Source organism: Mastacembelus armatus, chromosome 9, assembly GCF_900324485.2.
Source record: "Mastacembelus armatus chromosome 9, fMasArm1.2, whole genome shotgun sequence".
In the NCBI taxonomy this organism is placed as follows: domain Eukaryota; kingdom Metazoa; phylum Chordata; class Actinopteri; order Synbranchiformes; family Mastacembelidae; genus Mastacembelus; species Mastacembelus armatus.
In genome coordinates this window covers 1,089,813-1,110,409 of record NC_046641.1, presented here as the reverse complement: position 1 = coordinate 1,110,409, position 20,597 = coordinate 1,089,813, and the positions used below count along the sequence as shown (strand labels likewise).

General features: G+C 42.3%; 1 protein-coding gene across 1 annotated transcript; it reads left to right on the top strand.

The window, feature by feature from the left end:
- Positions 1–8,799: 8,799 nt before the first annotated feature.
- Positions 8,800–15,106, top strand: ndufa11 (NADH:ubiquinone oxidoreductase subunit A11). Its single transcript, XM_026322666.1, has 4 exons — positions 8,800–8,943; positions 9,972–10,064; positions 11,419–11,541; positions 14,929–15,106. Exons 1-4 carry the CDS (start codon positions 8,865–8,867, stop codon positions 15,039–15,041), a joined length of 408 nt encoding a protein of 135 aa, XP_026178451.1. The 5' UTR covers positions 8,800–8,864; the 3' UTR covers positions 15,042–15,106.
- Positions 15,107–20,597: the final 5,491 nt, after the last annotated feature.

Here is a 20,597-nt window from a genome sequence, read left to right as displayed (position 1 = left end):
CTGAGCACTGACAGGCTGACCCCCTCACCCCTTGAACCTCTGCAGCAATGCTGGCAGCACTCATTCGTCTATTTCCCAAAGACAACCTCTGGATATGACGCTGAGCACGTGCACTCAAACTCTTTGGTCGACCATGGCGAGGCCTGTTCTGAGTGGAACCTGTTCTGTTAAACTGCTGTATGGTCTTGGCCACCGTGCTACAGCTCAGTTTCTGGGTCTTGGCAATCTTCTTATAGCCTAGGCCATCTTTATGTAGAGAAACAATTCTTTTTTTCAGATCCTCTGAGAGTTCTTTGCCATGAGGTGCCATGTTGAACTTCCAGTGACCAGTATGAGAGACTCAGAGCAATAACACCAAATTTAACACACCTGCTCCCCATTCACACCTGAGACCTTGTAACACTAACGAGTCACATGACACCAGGGAGGGAAAATGGCTAATTGGGCCCAATTTGGACATTTTCACTTAGGGGTGTACTCACTTTTGTTTCCAGCGGTTTAGACATTAATGACTGTGTGTTGAGTTATTTTGAGGGGACAGCAAATTTATACTGTTATACAAGCTGTACACTCACTACTTTACATTGTAGCAAAGTGTCATTTCTTCAGTGTTGTCACATGAAAAGATACAATAAAGTATTTACAAAAATGTGAGGGGTGTACTCACTTCTGTGAGATACTGTATATAGGTTGTGCGAAAAGAGAAACGAGAGAAACACAAGTGTGGCACTGGACTCAAAGGACCTCAACTCTGGTAAGAGCTTGTTAAAGTATTGACCATACAAAATACTGATTCTACAATGGAATTTCAAAATGACTTTTATTTCTCATAATATTTATTATAAAAATAATAGTCCCTTTATTCAGAAAATAGACAGGTGCCAAAAAAATAGTGATTGGAGAATTGTCTTCTTCCTTGTCTTCTCAACACCTTTGGCACAGATGCTTCCAGCTCACTGAATGGTTTGATGATGCAAATGCACTTATGCTGTAGTCTTCTCAGTCACTAGATCTCATCCCAAATGAACACCAGTGAGAGATCTACACCACTAAGTACATTTTTCAGTTCTTTAAGAACAAGAAGAAGTGATCTTTGAAAACAGCCTGAACCTACTATGTGTGTGTTTTTTGCACAATTATATGTACAGCTCTTTAGCTTTCAAATTACAGGATTAAGGGGCGTTAAATGAAAATATTAGAGGTCTGATTACTTACATGAGAATATGAAAAATCCATTCAATTTTATTTTCTGTGGATCAGTACTTGGCTCATTTTGGTGATGCAATTATGGACTGACTTTTACACTTAAAGACATTTCATTACTAATGAAGCTGCTTCAATTATGTATAGCCACTAGATGTCAGAACTGAATGAAAACCTTCAGAGAAACAGAGTTTTCCATACAGTCCATAGTCGTCTGTATTCTTCATACTGGACATATGTGCATTGTAGTACAGCACAGAGTAATAGCCTAAACTCCAGTGCTTAAAACAAATCTATGTGGAAGCAAAGACCAAGTGGGTCTTAATTCAGGAATTTTCTCTTTGCATGGAGAGTGTATATGTATTTCCTGATGTACATTCATAAGAGCATTCCAGTTTCATCACTGGTAAACCTGACAGTGAAGGGCATCTCTGATTAACAGTCCTTTTCTGACCACCTTTCCAATTCCTTAAAATTCACCTTAAAAATTACTTTAAAAAAAAAAAAAAAAAAGAAATAAGGCTTAACAAGCAAACATTATATTTTTGATAATGTTGATGAAAAATAACAAAAAAAATCCTGACCTTTTTATCAAATTCTTAAGAATTGGAATCAAATAAGTGAATGAACAGATTGATGCTTGGCATCCTTTTGTCATGAGTCCCCGTTTGGGACTTCCTGCCGGGGACCTTTATTGTTTAGAGACTTCCCTTTCCCTGTGCATTGGTCCCGGGCAGCTTCACGTTTGCAATTCCCTCTTTCCTTGGTTCCCTGGCGAAGCATTAATTGTTGAGACTGGTTGTACTTTGTCACTGTTTGAGTTGATGTGAAGTGAGATTTTATGACGACTGTTCTACCCGGTCTTTGCTTAGATACCGTCTTGTCCAGTTCCCGTGGTTTATGTATTGTTTGCCCTGGAAATCCCAGAAGGAATTAAAAACCTTTGTCTGCACTTGGGTCCTACTGCCTCTCCTTCTCTCCACACTTCCACTCCGACACCACCGCAGTTCATGACACCTTTAAGTATAGAAACAGGAGACAAAAGAGGGAAACAAATGAAGTTTTCCCTTGCTGAATATTACAGTAAAAATTAAAATACAACAACAGTGGAGCATGCAGCAGAAAATGACCAGGAGACCCAAATATATACAGTTCTCTACTGTACCACCAGATGGTCATATCCCAAGTGAAAAATATCTATTTTCGTATATTGAGTATACTTTTTAAATGTTAAATTTCATTATACTTGAACTTGTGTTAATATGAAACCACTTAAGTTGCACTTAATACACTGGAAGCTGCACTATAAATCGGCTTTAGTACATTAAAAACATATTTTTCAGATATTATTGGGTACTTTTGCTTACCAAAATAATACACTAGTGTTAAAATATACTTGAAACATTTTACATATACTTGTTGCAAATAAAACATTTTACATATACTTGATGTCCTGTTTATATTTCATGTCCTTGTGTTACCCTGCCTAGACCTGCCCCTTCTTAGTCTAATGTTTTGGTTCCTGTTTCTCCTACCCTGTAAATAAAAGTCTTGAGTTGAACCTTTAAGTACCAGAGTGGGCGCATCTTTTGGTCCAAACTTTATAATAGTTCCTCGAGTCCTGACAGTACAACCCGGACACTAAATTAATCTGACCACGCCCTTTTTCCAACCTTCCTGGTATTAGTTTTCTTTCTTAGTAGTTTCTTTTTGATCATTACGTTCCCAGTTTTTTGGTTTTTCAGTCACGTAGGCAGACCCAGGAGTTTTTTTTTCCTCGCTCTTTTTCCTTTTCCCCGTTGCTACCATGTACTCTTCTGTACTGTACTACAGTCAGACCAACCGACAGACCAAGCAGCAACTCCGTTCTTGTCCTCCTTTTTCCAGTGCCGTGAATTGTTTGAGGATGGGAACTTATCTCGTCAGTCCCGTTCCCACCTCACCACCACGTCACACCCAAGACCCTGACCAAATAGACATCCTCACCTGGTTTTCCAGACAGGCCCAGAAGTACGACCCAAGGTACTCGGCTGGGTCGTTTCTGGACGATCCGCTTGACAGCGAGTACTCCTCCGATGACTCCTTGGATGACCCCGGCACATACACTCCCATTGTGCATTTTGGAGGGCACCACTCCGACTATCCAGGCCATTGGAGTTCACCAACTCCACATCCCCCGTCCAGACACCGAAATCACCGATGTTCCAGGCAGCCAGCCCTGGTGCTTCCTGCTAGACGCCAACTGCAGTCTCCAGTCCCGCAGTCTCCAGTCCCGCAGTCTTCGCCTGTTTCCCGGGGAGCTGTCGGGTCCGAACCTGTCCCAAGCGATTCAGATTGGGAGACCCTCGACGAGGACGACGAGGAGTCCTTTGACGAGGACAATGTCGTCTGGGACTCCCACCGTAGTTCCTACCGTGGAACCCGTCTGGCAGTCAGCTCTGGGGTTCTACCTCGCAGGAACTGGAGTCACGAACAGTATCCAGCGCCGTCTCATCCAGCGCCGGCTCTCCCCGTGCCGTCTCATCCAGTGCCGCCTCGCCAGCCACTGCCTTCACCGCCTCCAGTGCCGCCTCGCCGGTCACCGCCTCCAGGACCGTCTCACCAGTCATCGCCTCTGGAACCCCTGCAGTTACCTCAGCACTTGCAACGTCCACAAGTTCCAGAGCTGTCCGAGCTACCGGAATGGCCAGGTCCGCCACAGCGGTCCGAACCACCAGGACCACCGCTGAAGCCACAGCTACCCCAGGACACCGATTTGCAACCTCCAGTGTCTCCACCACACCCACAGTCACCAGAGGATCCAGACCTACAGCTACCAAAGCGCTCACAGCCCGCACAGCCGTCAGAACCTCTGCAGTTCCTATGGCGTCCCTACCTTCCAGAGTTTCCTGGATTGTCCAAGTTTCTCTGGTCTCCAGGACCATCTGAATTCTCACAGCCGCCTCAGCTTCTAGAGCTCCCAGAATTCTCAGGTCTGTCTGAGTCACTCCAGTCGCCACTGCAGTCGACTGTGCCAATAGGAGATTCCGGTCCACCACCACCGGAATTAGAACTACAGCCACCTCAGCTACCAGTGTATTCACGGAGTCCACACCTGCCGGAGCTTCCACAACAGCGGTCACAGCCGTCTCACCTGCCAGAACTTCCCCTGCAGCAGCCAGATCCGCCACAGCTTCCTAAGCCATCTCTGCAGTCACCAGAGCTTTCACAGCCATCTCAGCTGCCAGAACCACCGGACTGGTTCGAACCGTCGGGGCCACCAGAATGGCCAGAGCCACCTGAGTGGTCCGAGTCACCAGGGCCGTCAGATTGGCTGGATCGGCTTCAGTTTCCAGATCCACCTCACCTTCAGCCTCAGCTTCCAGGTCCGCCTCAGCTTCAGTTCCCAGATCCGCCTCAATTTCAGTTTCCAGATCCGCCTCGGCTTCAGCTTCCAGATCCACCTCACCTTCAGCCTCAGCTTCCAGATCCACTTCAGCTTCCAGATCCGCCTCGGCTCCAGCTTCCAGATCCACCTCACGTTCAGCTTCAGCTTCCAGATCCGCCTCGGCTTCAGCCTCCAGATCCACCTCACCTTCAGCCTCAGCTTCCAGATCCACTTCAGCTTCCAGATCCGCCTCGGCTCCAGCTTCCAGATCCACCTCACGTTCAGCCTCAGCTTCCAGATCCGCTTCAGCTTCCAGATCCGCCTCAGCTTCCAGATCTGCCTCGGCTTCAGCCTCCAGATCCGCTGCCGCTACCTGAGTATCCTGAGTGCCCTGAGCCATGGCAGCAGCAGCTACCTGGGTTCCCTGAGCCACCGCCGCCTTTACCTAAGGATCCTGAGTTTCATGAGCAGCTGCCACAGCATCCTGAGTATCCTGAGCCGCGGCAGCTAACGCAGTTCCCTGAGCCGCCGCCGTCGCCGCAGCTACCGGAGCCTCCTGAGCCGCAGCAGCAGCTATCAGAGCCTTCAGAGCCTTCGCCACAGCCATCTAGACCAGTACCACCGGAATCCCCAGGGCAGGAGGCCCCGGGGCTGTCCGGACAACAGTATCCTGAGCATCCAGAGTATCCTGAGTCACAGCAGCGACCAGGGTGTCCTGAGCCATGGTCTCCACGGTCTCCACGGACTCCAGAGCATTCACAGTCAGTTCGGCTCCTAGATATTCCTGGGTTTCCAGGGATGCCTCACGGTCCCCAGCTGCCGCAATTACCAGGGTTGCCACGACACCCACCAGAGCGGCCACGGATCCACGCCCACCAGAGAGGCCGTCCACCGGAACAACCACGAGTCCACGCCCGCCAGAGAGGCCGCCCGCCAGAGCGACCTCGAATCCTCGCCCGCCAGAGGGGCCGCCCGCCAGAGCGGTCTAGAACCTTCGCCCGCCAGAGAGGCCGCCCGCCAGAGCAGTCTAGAACCTTCGCCCGCCGGAGAGGTTGCCCGCCAGAACGATTCCAGACCTTTGTCCACCGGAGCGATGCCTGATACCATGTTTGTTTCGCCCTGCCTGCCCGCCCTCTGGAGCCCACCTCCTAGGACCCCCACCGCCCACCCAGTTGCCGTGTTTGGACGGTATTTGAAGGCCGTCAGGGGCCGGCCTTTGAGGGGGGGGTACTGTCAGGATCCATTTCTCTGGACTTCCTGTTATTTTATTTTGAAGGATCCTGACAGGAACTGGTTTTTGATTATTTCTGTTTCCTTTATGCTAATCTAATTTGGTTGATTGTTTTCATCTGTTTCTTGTTTTGTGCCTGGTCCTTTTATACCTTGGTTGCTCTTTGTTTAGTTGCCGGGTTGTCTGTTCTGTTACGCTTTGTCTAGAGTCCCTGTCAAGATATCTATTGACCCTATTTGATTCACTTGTTTTCTTTTGGAGTTTTGGATTCCGGGTTACTTTGGTACCCTCAGCTTTAAGTTAAGTATTCTGCCTTCTTTATTTTGTTCCCTGTCCTCTCCCCCATGTTTCCTGTTCTTGTGTCACTGTCTCGTCTCTTGTTCTGTGTTCTCTTGCCCTGTTGTCCTTGTCTATGATTCTGTTCTCTGTGTAGGCTGGTGCGTCTCCCTCTTTGTACGTGTGTGTGACCCAGTCTACCTCCTCGGTGTAGGGGCAAAGGTCCACTCCCAATCTGCAGTGCTCCGGCGTTCCAGCAAAGGCGCACACGCCGAGGTCCAGGTCCAGTCACCAGAGCTTCGGCATTCCGGCGAAGGTGCCCACAACGAGGCCCATTTCCCGTCCCCAGAGCCCCAGCGTTCCGGTGAAGGAGTCCACGCCGAGGCCCATTCCCAGTCTTCAGCGCCCAGCCAGGGACCAGTGTTCCAGGGGCCAGTCAGCGGAGGGGCCATGGTAGAAGCCTTGAAGGAAGAACTGAAAAAAGAAAGGTTTATGAAAAATAAAATAGAAAGGGGTCTCCAGCTACAAAAAAAAAAATACTGTGCTAAGGAAGAAGAACAGTTTGCTAGAGAGGAAGCAATTTTTACTAAAGACCAAATTCAAGCAATTTGAACAAAGAGCAAAGGTGGGCTACGATGGGGGAAGGTACCCTTTACCTGATATCAGGACCATTCAGAGAAGGATACAGCATGTTAAGCTGGAGCCAGGAGTATTAGTGGAGGTGTTTGAGATGCTGCGGCTGAAGACAAGTAGCATGACTGAAATGGAGTTTGAGTGTGTACTCTGCCTGGATGAAATGGCCATCACTGAGAGTGTGGAGCTGCACCTGGGAACAGGGAAGCTCTTTGGGGGTGTTCGGGATGCCTGGTCACAGAGGTGCTGCAACTCATGCTTGTGTCTTCATGCTGGTCATGCTGGCAGGAATAACCAAAGCAGATTCTGGCATACCACTACAGTGGTAATTCCACCAATGGAGCAGTGTACCGGCCAAACATCACCTCCATTGTAGAAGCAGCCGCCTCTGTAGGGCTTCACGTCATCTGTGTTACAATAGACATGGGGAGTCCCAACAGGGCAATGTGGAAGTCCTTTAGGGTCGACTACAATAAGACGTGGGTCCCATACCTGGTTCAGTCACATGGCCACACACATACTTGACTACATTATGGTTCCTGGAAATGGACCACTGGTTCGACTTAATGTAATCTCTCCTTGTTGTGACTGCTCAAAGTAAATTAAAAGTGGATGAGTATAACAAACCCATCAACTTCCTGCAGGATACTATGCATCTTTTTCGTGGCGTGAAGATCGGTCACAAGGGCAGCTGGAAACCTGTTCTGGCAGGAGTGGTGATGGCTGCAACAATACTGGAAGTACAGCAGGACATATTGAGCGAGGGACATAAGTTTGTTCTTACCAGTAATCTGTGTTTCTATTATGAGCTTGAAACACAGTTTTTCATAATTATTAAATACATTCTTAATAATACAAATTCAGCTGACCCTTTTTCTTATTGTTTTCCATATGAAATTATTAGCTTAACATTAACAACCTTATTATAAAACCACTGAGTGAAGAAAATGCAGTGCATTCTTCTCACACTGCAAGAAGCACTTCACTGAAATCTCACATAAAGAACTGACAACTCCTTTGTGCCCTGATCACAAGCTAAGCTGCACTTCATTACTGTGTAAAAAAAAAAAAAAAAAACTATCTTGCAAGCTATCTGGTTTTTAAAAGAAAGTCACAAATATATTTTCTTCAGGCGAAAAGTGCAACAAACAGATCACAAACCTGCTGATACCCAGCACATCATAATCGATTTAGATTACTGACTTAAATATATAAGATTTATTTAATATTTGATGACAAGAGCCATGTAGCTTTGGATTTTGTTTTCCCTTAATAATAAAAACCTTAATTTAAAAACTGCATGATGTGTTTACTTGTGTTATCTTTGACTAATATTTAAATTTGTTTGATGATCTGAAACATTAAAGTGTGACAAACATGCAAAAAAATAAATCAGGAAGGGGGCCAACACTGTTTCACACCACTGTAGATGGAACTAGTTGTGTGAGCTAACGCTTTTGGGTTCAACAGGGCTACAGCAACTGTCTTTATCCAATAAATGTGTCAAACAACTGTCTTTCGTATTCATCTGGTTCCACATTTATATGTGCTGTGCAGTGTAGTGATTTATGCTGTGTAAAAGTACCTGCTTGCGTACTGTGTGAATGTGCAAAGTCTATGAGTTGTTCTGTAACAGGAGTGTCACTGACAACCTGCTGTGCATATTGTAAATGGACATTAAGTATTGTACAAACAGTACATAGACACAGGTAGGAAAATGAATAATTGGGGGCTGGAATCAACAGAAAGAAAGCATCATAGCTCGATTAAGAATAGGATAAACAGGATTTAATTTAATACTACATAAAATTGGGAAGCATACAATAGGATTATGCAGGAATTGCAATAAGTCAGAAACAATTAAATGTGTTGTTAGACTGCAGAGCCTAGCAGCACGATATAGTATTAACAGTAGCTACTTAAGAAGATAAAACTGTGATTTTTTTCATTAGAGGGTTTTCTTGGGAAGAAGCTTAGTAGAACGTAAGAGTATATAATAGGTTTTAAGAGAAATGTTGGTCCAGTCCAGTTGGTGGCGGTAATGCACTTTAAGCTGGTTTACCACCCGCCATTAAAAAGAAGGAAGAAGAAGCAGCGGCAGTAGTAGAAGAAGACGACCATCATTATTTAGACTGTGTCCTTGATAAGTCCGAAATGGGGTACTGGGACTTACCAGAGGGCAAAAACTGCGTCGAAAAAACATGGATTACTACCAAACTGGGCACGGCTTTAGGTAGATATGAGTTGTATTGGCTATAAATATAGATCGCTGTACGGGGACGTGAAATCAAGCTTAGCTAAATGTTTTGCTGGAGCTGTGGAGATAGAGTTAGCAGATAGCCCAGGTGCTGTATTCAGACCACAAAATAAATGTAGCTCTACGTTGTTTGTGTCTCGATCAGTGTTAACTACTTAAGACAGAAGCAGCCAGCGCAGGAGTTCCCAACGTTTGCTGTTGATTTGTATCGACTTGTCTCTGCATTCAAGTCAGCCGTCAATCGCATCCCCGTGTGCAAATCAGTCGCCCACGAAACTGGTTTAAAACCGTTGTGGGAAATGGGACCTCGCAGAGCAGTTATCAAATCTGAAGGACAACAGAACATCGACGTTCTGAGGACTACGGGTCAACCTGTCTTACAAGTCCTGAAGAGCCATTTAACGTCTGTCGAGTTCAAGAAGCTGAGTATTTTGCACAGCTTCAGAGCAGACAGCCAGCATGTGAAGTGTATCACGAGAGGACTATAATAAAAATAATGTTTGTGTTGTTTATATTTCAAATACCTCGTCTATCGTTTTTTTTTTTTTGTACTGTACAAGCGAGTTCATAAAATGAACTTGATGGCCAAAGTCACGTTAGGCATTGATTTCTTTAGCACACAGTCCCAGATGATTCTCAGAGAAAAGCTTTGGGAAGCGCTTTTTACTGCTCTTTTATGACAGGTGGGGAAACACAATAGAATGAGGACTGTAATTTTAATACAATAATCAAAACTTTTGGAATGCAGCACAGTTTGATGTGGTACTCAGTCAGAGTAGATGGGAAAAGCATTAGGAGGTTTTTTGGTCTGCAGCACCTCACTTTAATCCTGTGTGTTTAATAAAATGTAGATATTATTGTGCAACAATTGACCATAAATAATCAATACATTGTCTAAGAAGCTCAGATATAACACGTTTTGGGTGTCTGAATATTAATGTTCATGATTCATTGTAGATAAGGCCTACAATTTTGTTAATGTGTTTTTGTGTGTATGTTTTCAGGCCTGGTGGGTTCAGCCTATCACATAGTGGCATTCCAACCTGATTCTGCACTGGCAGCACTACAGAGGGCTAGCAACACAACTGTTACCATGGGTAATGTTCATATTATTCCTTAGGAAATCCAAACTACACAGCTGTGGTTTACAATGTCAGGTTTTTAGATGATATAGTACAAGTCCCACATTCCCTTGCTTAAAAAGTGATGTAGCTGTTTGTGGCAGCACACTGTATGCAGTTGCAGAGATGAAAATGGAAGACACGTGAAATTGTTAAAACCTTTTGCCAGTGCCTGATTCTGTTGGAGGATTCTTTACCAAGTGCTTTCTCAAAACAGATTGGGTTGAGTTTTCCTATAGAATACAGTAACTAGAGGTTGACAGATTAATTGGTTGGTTGATTAACTGGCCTGATCTTTGCCCTTTTTAACATAATTGACATCAGCCAGTTAACAGGCAGGCTCATCCGTGGGCAGCTCAGTGTTGTTGTTGTGGGACCTGTGGGACACTGTCCTGTGTGCCAATCAAATTGCCTTTCTACTTGACCTCAGTGGATGTGGACAAGTGGAGGCTAACTAACTTTTGGAAGAATGAAAAAAACAGGAGAAAATATCAGGGCTTGAATTCTTATTTTCCAAAGCAATATATATTTAATTAGTTATTGAGTATTACTTGTAGACAGACAATGCACTTACCCAGTAAAAGAAAATTGCCCCAAAATAATCCACCAAAAATAACCAGCACATTGCTTGTAAGCGATTGGAGAATAAGGTTAACATTAGGGCAGGAAGATATCTATTGATTTGACTGTGTTATTTGACACTCCATAGGTTTTCATAGGCTTGATCTGTGGCTGAGATTCCTTGCTTATCATAAACATTGGTCTTGTATACAGTCTCTCCCTATTATTATATGCCACTTACCTGTTTATATTTCGGTGTTATGAGTTAACATAGAAAAAATTGTTTTAAAGGGTAACTTCATGGTCTCCTGTCATAATCTTATTTTCTCACTCTTATACATACATAGTCACTGAAGGCCCAGTAAACATCCAGTCAATTATCTCTCCCCTCTCTTTTTCTTACATGCACAACCACACAAGCTGTATATTGACATACACACATGGATACCAAGGGCTATAATTTATACCTTGAGTTTGTTAAATCCAAGTTGTATTGGCTCTGTGGTTGCTTTAGTTTATAACCTAGATTTTGACTACAGCTAATTATTGTGGTTAATGCACTAATCTGATCTGCAAAATAGGGACTTGACTGTAATTGTTTCATTTTGAATCATAAGGTTTGGAGTACAGAGCCAGAACAATGATGATGTGTTACTGTGACTCAAACACTTCGATGTAAATTACCAAGTACTAACTTTTGGATTCCATAGATTGCTTTGGATGATTGCATGAAACTGTGTGTAATAGACCTCTGTCTGTGTTGTGCCAGCCACCATGGGAGCCATATTCAGCATGACAACATGCCTCTCTGCTCAGGCCCGTGAAGCTCCAGATGATCCATTGAATTACTTCATCGGGGGCTGTGCCTCTGGGATCTTCTTGGGAGCCAGAAGTAAGTATCAATCCTGGTAGAGGAAACACTGGGTGCTTTCCATAGCTAATCCTCCCCCCCACCTACAGGGCTTATTATGTCAGATTATACTAATAATTTGTAACCTAATATAATAATATTTTGTAACCTTCATAAAATAATGAATACCAATATCTAATACTGAAAATCCAAAATCAAAAATTTGTTAATTAGCCAAAGAGAGCCTACAGTTGTAGTGATTCAAAATGTCCCACCTTCTCACCACGGTATTTTTGCAGTGCCGTGGCAGCGGTGGTGCTGTGTCGGAAATGCAGTGGTTTCAACATGCGCTGGGTTAAAAAACATCCAGTATGCAGTTCTCCTTTCTGACACCTTTCTCTTGGTTTTACTGCATTTATTTTGTATGGTTTTGCTGTTTTTAGTTATTCTATTGGTTAGCACATTGGTCAGCTCTGGTTGTAGTAAATATTCAATTCAATTCAATTTTATTTGTATAGCGCCAAATCACAATACAAATCATCTCAAGGCACTTTACAAAAACTAAAACTAAAAACCCAACAATTCCCTTATGAGCAAGCACTTGGCGACAGTGGAGAGGAAAAACTCCCTTTAACGGAAGAAAAAGCCTCCAGCAGAACCGGGCTCAGTTTGGGCGGCCATCTGCCTCGACCGGTTGGGGTGAGTGGATAGAGCAGAGAGAAAAGAACAGCAAAAATAAACAACAAATAGACACTGCAGGTTGGTGGGACCAGTAACTGCACATCAGCGATATACAGCTCCAGGACCAGGGACACCTGCAGAAGGTACAGAGAGAACAGAGAGAGAGGGAGAGAGCACAAACTAGGGGAGAGAGAGAGCACAAGGTTAGTGACATTCAATGTTCTTGATGACTAAAACATCAAGAGACATAAAGGGATAAAGAGTTTTTAGAAATGGCAAAAATTCAACATGGCAGATACAGTAGCGTTGCAATGTTAAACGTACAGCGCCAGTAGAAACAGCAAGGTGTAGATGTTAATATTTTCATGAAAAAAAAATTAGAAATACATATTGATCTACAGTCATTAGAAATTAAGTATTCACCTCCAAAAAGTCAGTATTTAGTTTATTATTAGCCACAGAGGTGATACATGGACAATCTTGTGTACACAGTTTTTCTTTATACTATTAAATTTACTAATATGACTGCTGCAGCAGGCACAAGTGCAAATCTGCAAGACTTCTTAGAGTTGCTGTGCTTCTCAAAAGAAAACATTATTCTGTTCTTACTGTTCACATGTAGCAGTGTGTCCCCAAAAACAAACATGACCTCATTCAAGGTGTATTGATATAGATACCATATTGTTTTAGTATGATCTGACGGTTAAAACATGGGGAGTTACTGTATTCCAAGCAGCAGGTTTGCTCTGAACTTAACCCTGAACTCTGAGTTCACTAAGCCTGAGACGGGAAACTCTTGAGTTTCCAGTTCCAGAACACCTGGTCAGAGTTAGTTCAACCACCTCTGAGTTGATTAACCATGTGCATGAAGATTCTAATTAAAGCCATGATCAGTGGAGCTCAGATACAATTTACTTTGGCAATGAAGAAAAAAGATCTTATGCAGTTAAAAATATTATAAAATAATATATATCATAAAAATAATATACTATTTTAAAAATAGTATTTTAGAAAATTGAATTTAATTTCTCAATTCTCTATTGGTCTTGTCTCAAAAATTGAACAGAAGTGTTACATGGACCTTATGCAGTGTTGAACACATGAACACATTTTTTGAAAGTAAAGCAACATAGGTACACCAGCAAAGAAGAGGAAGTTGGCGTAGGAGAAAATTGCTGCCCAAGTAAATCCATAAGTTTGAAAAACAGTGATATTATGTATAGTCCTCTCATTTAGCTTTTATCCCACTTTGTTCTTTTTTAATAGTATGTTACAGATGAAGACGTGGTGGCATGTGACTATATTTTATTAAATTTTCTTGCCATTTAAGTGCAATCCAATGAGCTAAAAAGCACACCCAGCAGCAATTCAAAATGAAATATGAGAACATAACAGGTAAGGCATACTATATAGGCTCATTAACCTCATTTGTTTTAAGGACAAAACTATTAGTCCCTGTATGAAATGTTAAGTTTATTTGAAAATGTTCCCAATTGCTGTTAAAGAGATCAAGGAATTTTTTTTTTTTTTTTTTTTTTTATTTGCTTTTCCAAACATGCGAGTTTTAGTTTGTATGCTTACATTATAATTTATTTCACAAAATCCAAAAACCAGCAGGGTCAAATTATTAGCCCCACTGATGCTAATTGTCAATTTTTGCTGGATAACAGCACGTTTGTTGTAATTTATAACAACATGTGAGTAATCCCAGCCTATTCTTCTTTGGCAAATCTCTCAAGCTCCTCCAGATTTGATGGTCTTCAGTTCACCCCACAGATTTTCAATGGAATTCAAGTCAGGGCTTTGTGCAGGCCAGTCAATAATGTTCACTTTGGTGTTCTGGCAGTAGTTCTTCAGTATGCTTTGGGTCGTTGGAAGACAAAGCGACAACCCAGACTCCTAAACATTATTCAATAGATTTATTTTGCATTCATTGGCTTTCATTCCAAATACAATCTAGTTTCAACACATAGCCTACATTTCACTTGCAAATAATTACAATCCTAGTTGACATATTTTGCTTTCAATCTCAAGATTTCATATTTTTCAAATGTAAAATTTTCCCTTGTGGCCCTAATAGCTTACAGTATTGCATCTTGAGGTTTGAAAGGAGGTGATCTGATTAACAAAATGACACCTGTTCTTATAGGAGTACCAGTGTAATCAAGGACTGTGAAGCCTACAGGTTTTATTCAGAACTGAGGATAAATCCATGCTGTGCACACAAGGAGAGATCACTGCCCTTACAATGACTGATTGATCATAAATAAAATCACATAAATAAAGATAAATAATTGGCAACTTGCAATTTTGATCTGCTTCTCCTGGCACACATTTTTAAAATTAACGCTCTCCGATCAGTTCTCTGTGAATTGTATGAATGCCTGTCTTGACAGCCTCTGCAGGCTTGACAGAAGGGAGGAGACAGACTCAGTTTCTTGAAGAAAACCTGCTAGCAAGCACGTTACTTTCATGCAGTAAGTTACGGCGATAACTGACTCTGAGTTGACATTAGCATCAGACTGAGATGGACAGAAAACCCTCAATTCAGGGTTAAACAACTCTGAATTATCACTAAACCCACTTCCTGAAATACTGCCTTGAAGGTAATGATGTTCGGTATGTTTATGTCCAGCTAGGGATGGAACAGCTACTTCTATGTACTATTTATTACTGTATAGAAGTGTTACAGTTGTGCTGTCTTGTCTAACTGAAGCCATCTTGTCTGCTCTGTGTGTGTTTCTCTAGCCCACAGTGCTATGACAGGAACATCAGCATGCCTGGGTCTGGGAACACTGGCCTTCTTCACAAAAGTTGGCAAGATGGAAGGGTGGAAACTAGCTGGACCGCCCAAAATATGAGGATGATATAAGATGAATTGTATGTTGTAAAGATTTCATGTAATAAAGTTATTTTGAAAAAGTCAGTTCATTTGAATATTATTAAAAATGCAATATTTGGAGTATTGTAGTTTATGGAAGTTAACAGATTCCACATTAGCAGTCCCAGCATTACCTATTTTTAAAATGTGATTTACTTCTGCCATTTGGAGTAGGTCACATTTGGCACTCAAAGGCTTACCAGATGGTGAAAAGTGATTGTACTGCATTGTTAATTTCTTCTTTATCTCATCGTTAATAGAAAAAAATAACAGCTTCAGTTTTTTTCCCCCAACATTCTAATGGACCATGCACCATGTAAAGGACAGATGAGGTGAATGCTCCCCATAATGGAAGCCACTGCAAGTCGATTGCCTCATGGTGGCTTGTTGCAGTATAAGTCATAAAAATAGTAACGGTCAACTTTTATAGTCCTTCCTCCACATACAAAGTACACAGCTGAACAACATATCATTCCATATGGACCAAGGTGCAGAACAGTGAGACAAAGAAAAAGAAACTGACGTATTTCAATAAACACCTGACTTAATGCAATAAGCAACAACCATATACAGTGAACAACACAAAAGGTGCCAGTGCTTATTGTTGTGTTTTCATGTCCATTAAAAAACTAGTGCACAGTCGACTGTGTTAATGTGCCCTGTCATGGAAGAGATGGCAGCTGGTGCAAGGATAACTGTAAGCAGACATGTTCACATTAAAAATAAGTCAAAAATATGTTAAACCAGTGGCTCCCAGTGTGGGGGGCATAACTGCTGGAGGAGGCACGGCACTATGGGTCATGAAGCATGCTTGATCACTGATAGCATAAGATGATAAGTTTACAATATAACATCATGCATTGCTTCACAAGTTCAACCATTAATTAGAACAGACCACAGTTTGTAGTGTGTCTTAAAATGCTAGTGTTATAGTTAGTATTCTTATCTAAAAAGAGGAGGCCTTGCAGAAAAAGTTTGGAACCACTGTGTTAAATTATGAATTGTTTGTAGCAAAGTGAGCACAAGATTTAGACAAAAATGGATTAAAATACAAAAACATGAGAAGGACACAGGTGAGAAGAAAAGACTGTTCGCATGACAAACATGACCCAAAGGAGTGGATTCTTCGGTGGTAGTCACCTTTGTATGTTTCCTGATTTTAGATGAGGTGGCTTTTATTATTGGTTAAGATTTGTACTCTTGGATTTGGTTTTCTGAAGTGGGAATAACTATAATGGAATAGCCAGAATAACTGCAATTGGAACTATTTTTCATCTTTTGTTGTTTGCACAGTCAATTACTGTCAACTACACAATCAAAACGTTAGTTTATGGCCATAAGTACTGTTTCCTGAGATAGAGAGGAATTCAATTAAATTAAATTTTATTTGTATAGCGCCAAATCACAATACAAATCATCTCAAGGCACTTTACAAAAAAACTCAACAAATCCTTTATGAGCAGCACTTGGCAACAGTGGAGAGGAAAAACTCCTTTAAAGGAAGAAAAAACCTCCAGCAGAACCAGGATCAGTCTGGGCGGCCATCTGCCTCGACCGGTTGGGGTGAGTGGATAGAGGAGAGAGAAAAGAACAGCAACAATAAACAACAAATAGACACTGCAGGTTGGTGGGGCCAGTAACTGCACATCAGCGATATACAGCTCCAGGACCAGGGACACCTGCAGAAGGTACAGAGAGAGAGAGAACAGAGAGAGAGGGAGAGCACAAGGTTAGTGACATTCAGTGGTGGAATATACATGTGAGGAGGGAGGAGAGAAGAGAGGGGAGGGGAAGGGAAAGGGGAGCTCAGTGCACCGATGGTCCTTGGGCAGTCTAGGCCTATAGCAGCATAACTAAGGGATGGTTCAGGGTTACCTGAAGCCAGCCCTAACTATATGCTTTGTCAAAGAGGAAGGTTTTAAGTCTAGCCTTAAAAGTACAGAGAGTGTCTGCCTCCAAGACTCCTGGATCAAGACTAGGCTTTTTGAGTAAAGGTTTGATTACTGCAGTCTTAAAGGCCTGTGGTACGTAGCCTGATACTAGAGATAAATTTACTAAGTCTAATAAAGATGAGTTCATTAATGGCAGGGTGCCTTTAAGCAGTCTAGTCGGGATGGGGTCTAAGAGACACGTTGATGATTTCGATGAAGCAACTACTGATGTAAATTCAGAGAGATCTATAGGAGAGAAGCAGTCTAAACATAACTGAGGTCTTACAGATGATTCAAGAGCTACTGTAGTAGAAGATTCATTTATTGCAGGTATAGGAAGCATCTGCTGAATTTTATCTCTAATAGTTGTGATTTTATTTGTAAAGAAACTCATAAAGTCATCACTGCTGAGAGCTAAGGGAACACTGGGCTCAACGGAGCTGTGACTTTTTGTCAGCCTGGCTACAGTGCTGAAAGGAAACCTGGGATTGTTCTTATTTTCCTCTATTAGTGATGAATAGTATGCAGTTCTGGCTTTACGGAGAGCTTTTTTATATGTTAGTAGACTGTTTTTCCAGGCTAGAAAAATTTCCTCTAAGTTTGTGGAACGCCACTTCCTTTCCAGCCTTCGTGATGCCTGCTTTAAGGTACGAACATGTAAATTATACCATGGGGCTAGTCTTCTCTGATTCACTAACTTCTTTTTCAGAGGGGCTACAGAATCAAGCGTTTCACGCAGTGAGGTTACAGCGCTGTCAACAACATGATCAATTTGGTAGGGAGTAGGATTAAGGCAGCTGCCCTCCACTATGTTTATACTTGGCATAGATGTAAATAAAGATGGAATCATTTTCTTAAATTTATTAACAGCGTTGTCGGATAAACATCTGCTGTAGTGGAATTTTCTTCCACATGCTGCATGATCCATCATCTTAAATTCAAAAGTTATTAAAGAATGATCTGACAAAACAGGATTTGGGGGAAAACCTATTAGATGTTCAATTTCAATGCCATAGGTCAGAACAAGATCAAGGGTGTGATTGAAACAGTGGGTGGGTTTATTAACGTTTTGAATGAAACCAATTGAATCTAATATAGAATTAAATGCAATGCTGAGGCTGTTATTTTCAACATCTACATGAATGTTAAAATCTCCCACTATAATGACTTTATCTGATCTAAGCACTAAATCAGACAGGAAGTCAGGGAATTCAGTTAAAAACTCTGAGTAAGGGACAGGTGGACGGTACAAAATGACAAGTAGAACTGGTTTTTGTGTTTTCCAGTTTGTATGTGAGAGACTAAGAGTGAGGCTCTCAAATGAGTTATAACTGTTCTGAGGATGAAAGTTTAATAATAAGTTTGAGTGGAAGATTGCAGCTACTCCTCCACCTCGACCTGTGCTTCGAGGAACATGATAATTTTTATGACTGAGGGGGGTTGATTCATTCAGACTGACATATTCATCCTGCTGTAACCAGGTTTCAGTAAGATAAAGTAGGTCAATTTGGTGATCAGTTATCAAATCATTTACTAACAGAGATTTAGAAGAAAGGGACCTAATATTTAATAATCCACATCTGACAGTTCTGTTCAATAAGAGGAGTGGTCTTAATTTGTACACACCGACTCAACATTAATTTTAGTGACCTCCGATTGGCGTAATCGGGTGTCATTGCTGCCGACGTGAATAACAATTTCCCCATATTTACGATGAGCCTTAGCCAGCAGCTTCAGATTTGACTCGATGTCGCCCGCTCTGGCCCCAGGAAACATTTGACTATGGTCGCTGGTGTCTCTATTTTCACGTTCCTGACTATGGAATCGCCAATTATCAGAGTCGGTTTCTCAGCGGGTGTGTCGCTGAGCGGGGAAAATCTATTAGAAACGTGAACAGGCAGGTGATGAGCCGTGGGCTTCTGCTTAGGAGTACGTTTCCGTCGGACCATCGCCCAGGCTAATTCTCCGGGCTGCTCCGGAGCTGCCCTTGGACCGCTAACAGACCCTGAGTTCGGTGGCTCCACACCAGCTAACGGGGCTAGGCTAGCTGGCTTTTGTTCGAAGGTGCGGAGCCGCGCTTCCAAATCAGTGATCCTCGCCTCCAAGGCTAACAGAACCTTACACTTAATACAGGTATCATTATCGCTAAAGGAGGCAGAGGTAGTGATGGGACGCTCGAGTCCGTCTGCTCGACACAGTATGAATCTTTGGAACCGGAAGTGTCGCTGAGCAGTGTTTCGATCCCTGCTTCAACATGCCCAAAATCACGTGATCGCTGTGAGAGAGTCCTCGTTACGTCACATGACGTGTCGAGCTGCTTCGCGGGAATTTTGAAGGAGCTTTTCAATATGTCAAGGCTTTAAAAGATCTGAGTCACACACACACACACACACACACACACACACACACCAGAGAGACATAGAAACAGAGTAGGTTTAGTAATAGATAGGTAAGTCCTGTGCCATGCAAGCAGGTCTTCTCCAAAGCTGGAGAGGTAGTGAGCCACAAAAGGAGCAGATTAAATTAGATAATTAAATTAGATTAAAACTGTATGTATCTCATGATTCCTTTTCTAAATAAAAATCTTTGAACCCACACAAATGCCAAAGTCTCTGAATTTATAATATAAAAAACAAAGTTGCATAAGCACCAGCATCAAAATACACCAATACAATTTTACTATTACACATGTTTGCCTCATCAGCCTTGCCTGTTGTACAAACATCTTTAAATGTTGCATTATGCAAAGACAAAGACAATGACACACCTTTGACAAAATAACTTATTAAAGCCTCAGAAAAAGATAGAATGTGAGATCCATCACAGCCTGAAGCAGTGAGGCTTTGTCAGGACATCCGCTCAGATGCAGTTCTCAAAACCAGCCAGCAGATGTCACTCTTCTGACTCTATCAAATGCTTCGAAGCAGTGTGTTGTTTTCAGGGCAGTTATCTCAAAGTGGCTCGGTGCTTCATAAAGCTTCGATTTTGCCATCACTAGCAACCAGTAACTAAACTGCTTAGTCTGATATCAGTCTGTATTTAGGAAGCACAAGTGATTGTGAATCAGTTTCACCTGTTTTGATACAACTGAAAGTGACAACAGGTGCAATGGAGAGAAAAAAGTAAGACAACCCCGAAAAAGGGAATGGTTTTACGTGTGATGTTCTTCTCTTCACTGATTCTTCTTTCAATTTTTCACTTCGATTTTAGTAAAGATTTTCATTTGAATAATCTGTTCATTGAGTTCTGGTGTGTTTTTTGACTGTCCTATTCATTTTTTGAGCAGTATATTGTATTAGTACTTTATCAATTCAAAATAACAGTAAAATGCAAACTGTTGTAGAAATTGTAATTAAATTTTCTGTATAAATAATGAAACAACAAAAGTGATTTTATGAAAAAAGCACATTGTCCAACTGCATTAGCAGTCAGTTTCTTGATGTCATTGTCTTATCGCACCTCCTTTTTTACTGGTATCTTCACATCACACTGGCTGTCTACCCCATAGGGCCTCAGCCTCCTGCAACACCTGTGTTGCCCAGAACAAAGCCTTGTCTCAGTTTTTGTAGGTTCTCATCTAGATGCAGGGATTCAAAGCCATAAAA

Bases quoted from the DNA above. Each gene is read 5' to 3' on its own strand.
- ndufa11 (XM_026322666.1), top strand. From the start codon at position 8,865: ATGGGGTACTGGGACTTACCAGAGGGCAAAAACTGCGTCGAAAAAACA. The intron at 8,944-9,971 runs GTAGATATGAGT...GTATGTTTTCAG, and splicing joins CAAACTGGGCACGGCTTTAG to GCCTGGTGGGTTCAGCCTAT. The intron at 10,065-11,418 runs GTAATGTTCATA...GTGTTGTGCCAG, and splicing joins CAACACAACTGTTACCATGG to CCACCATGGGAGCCATATTC.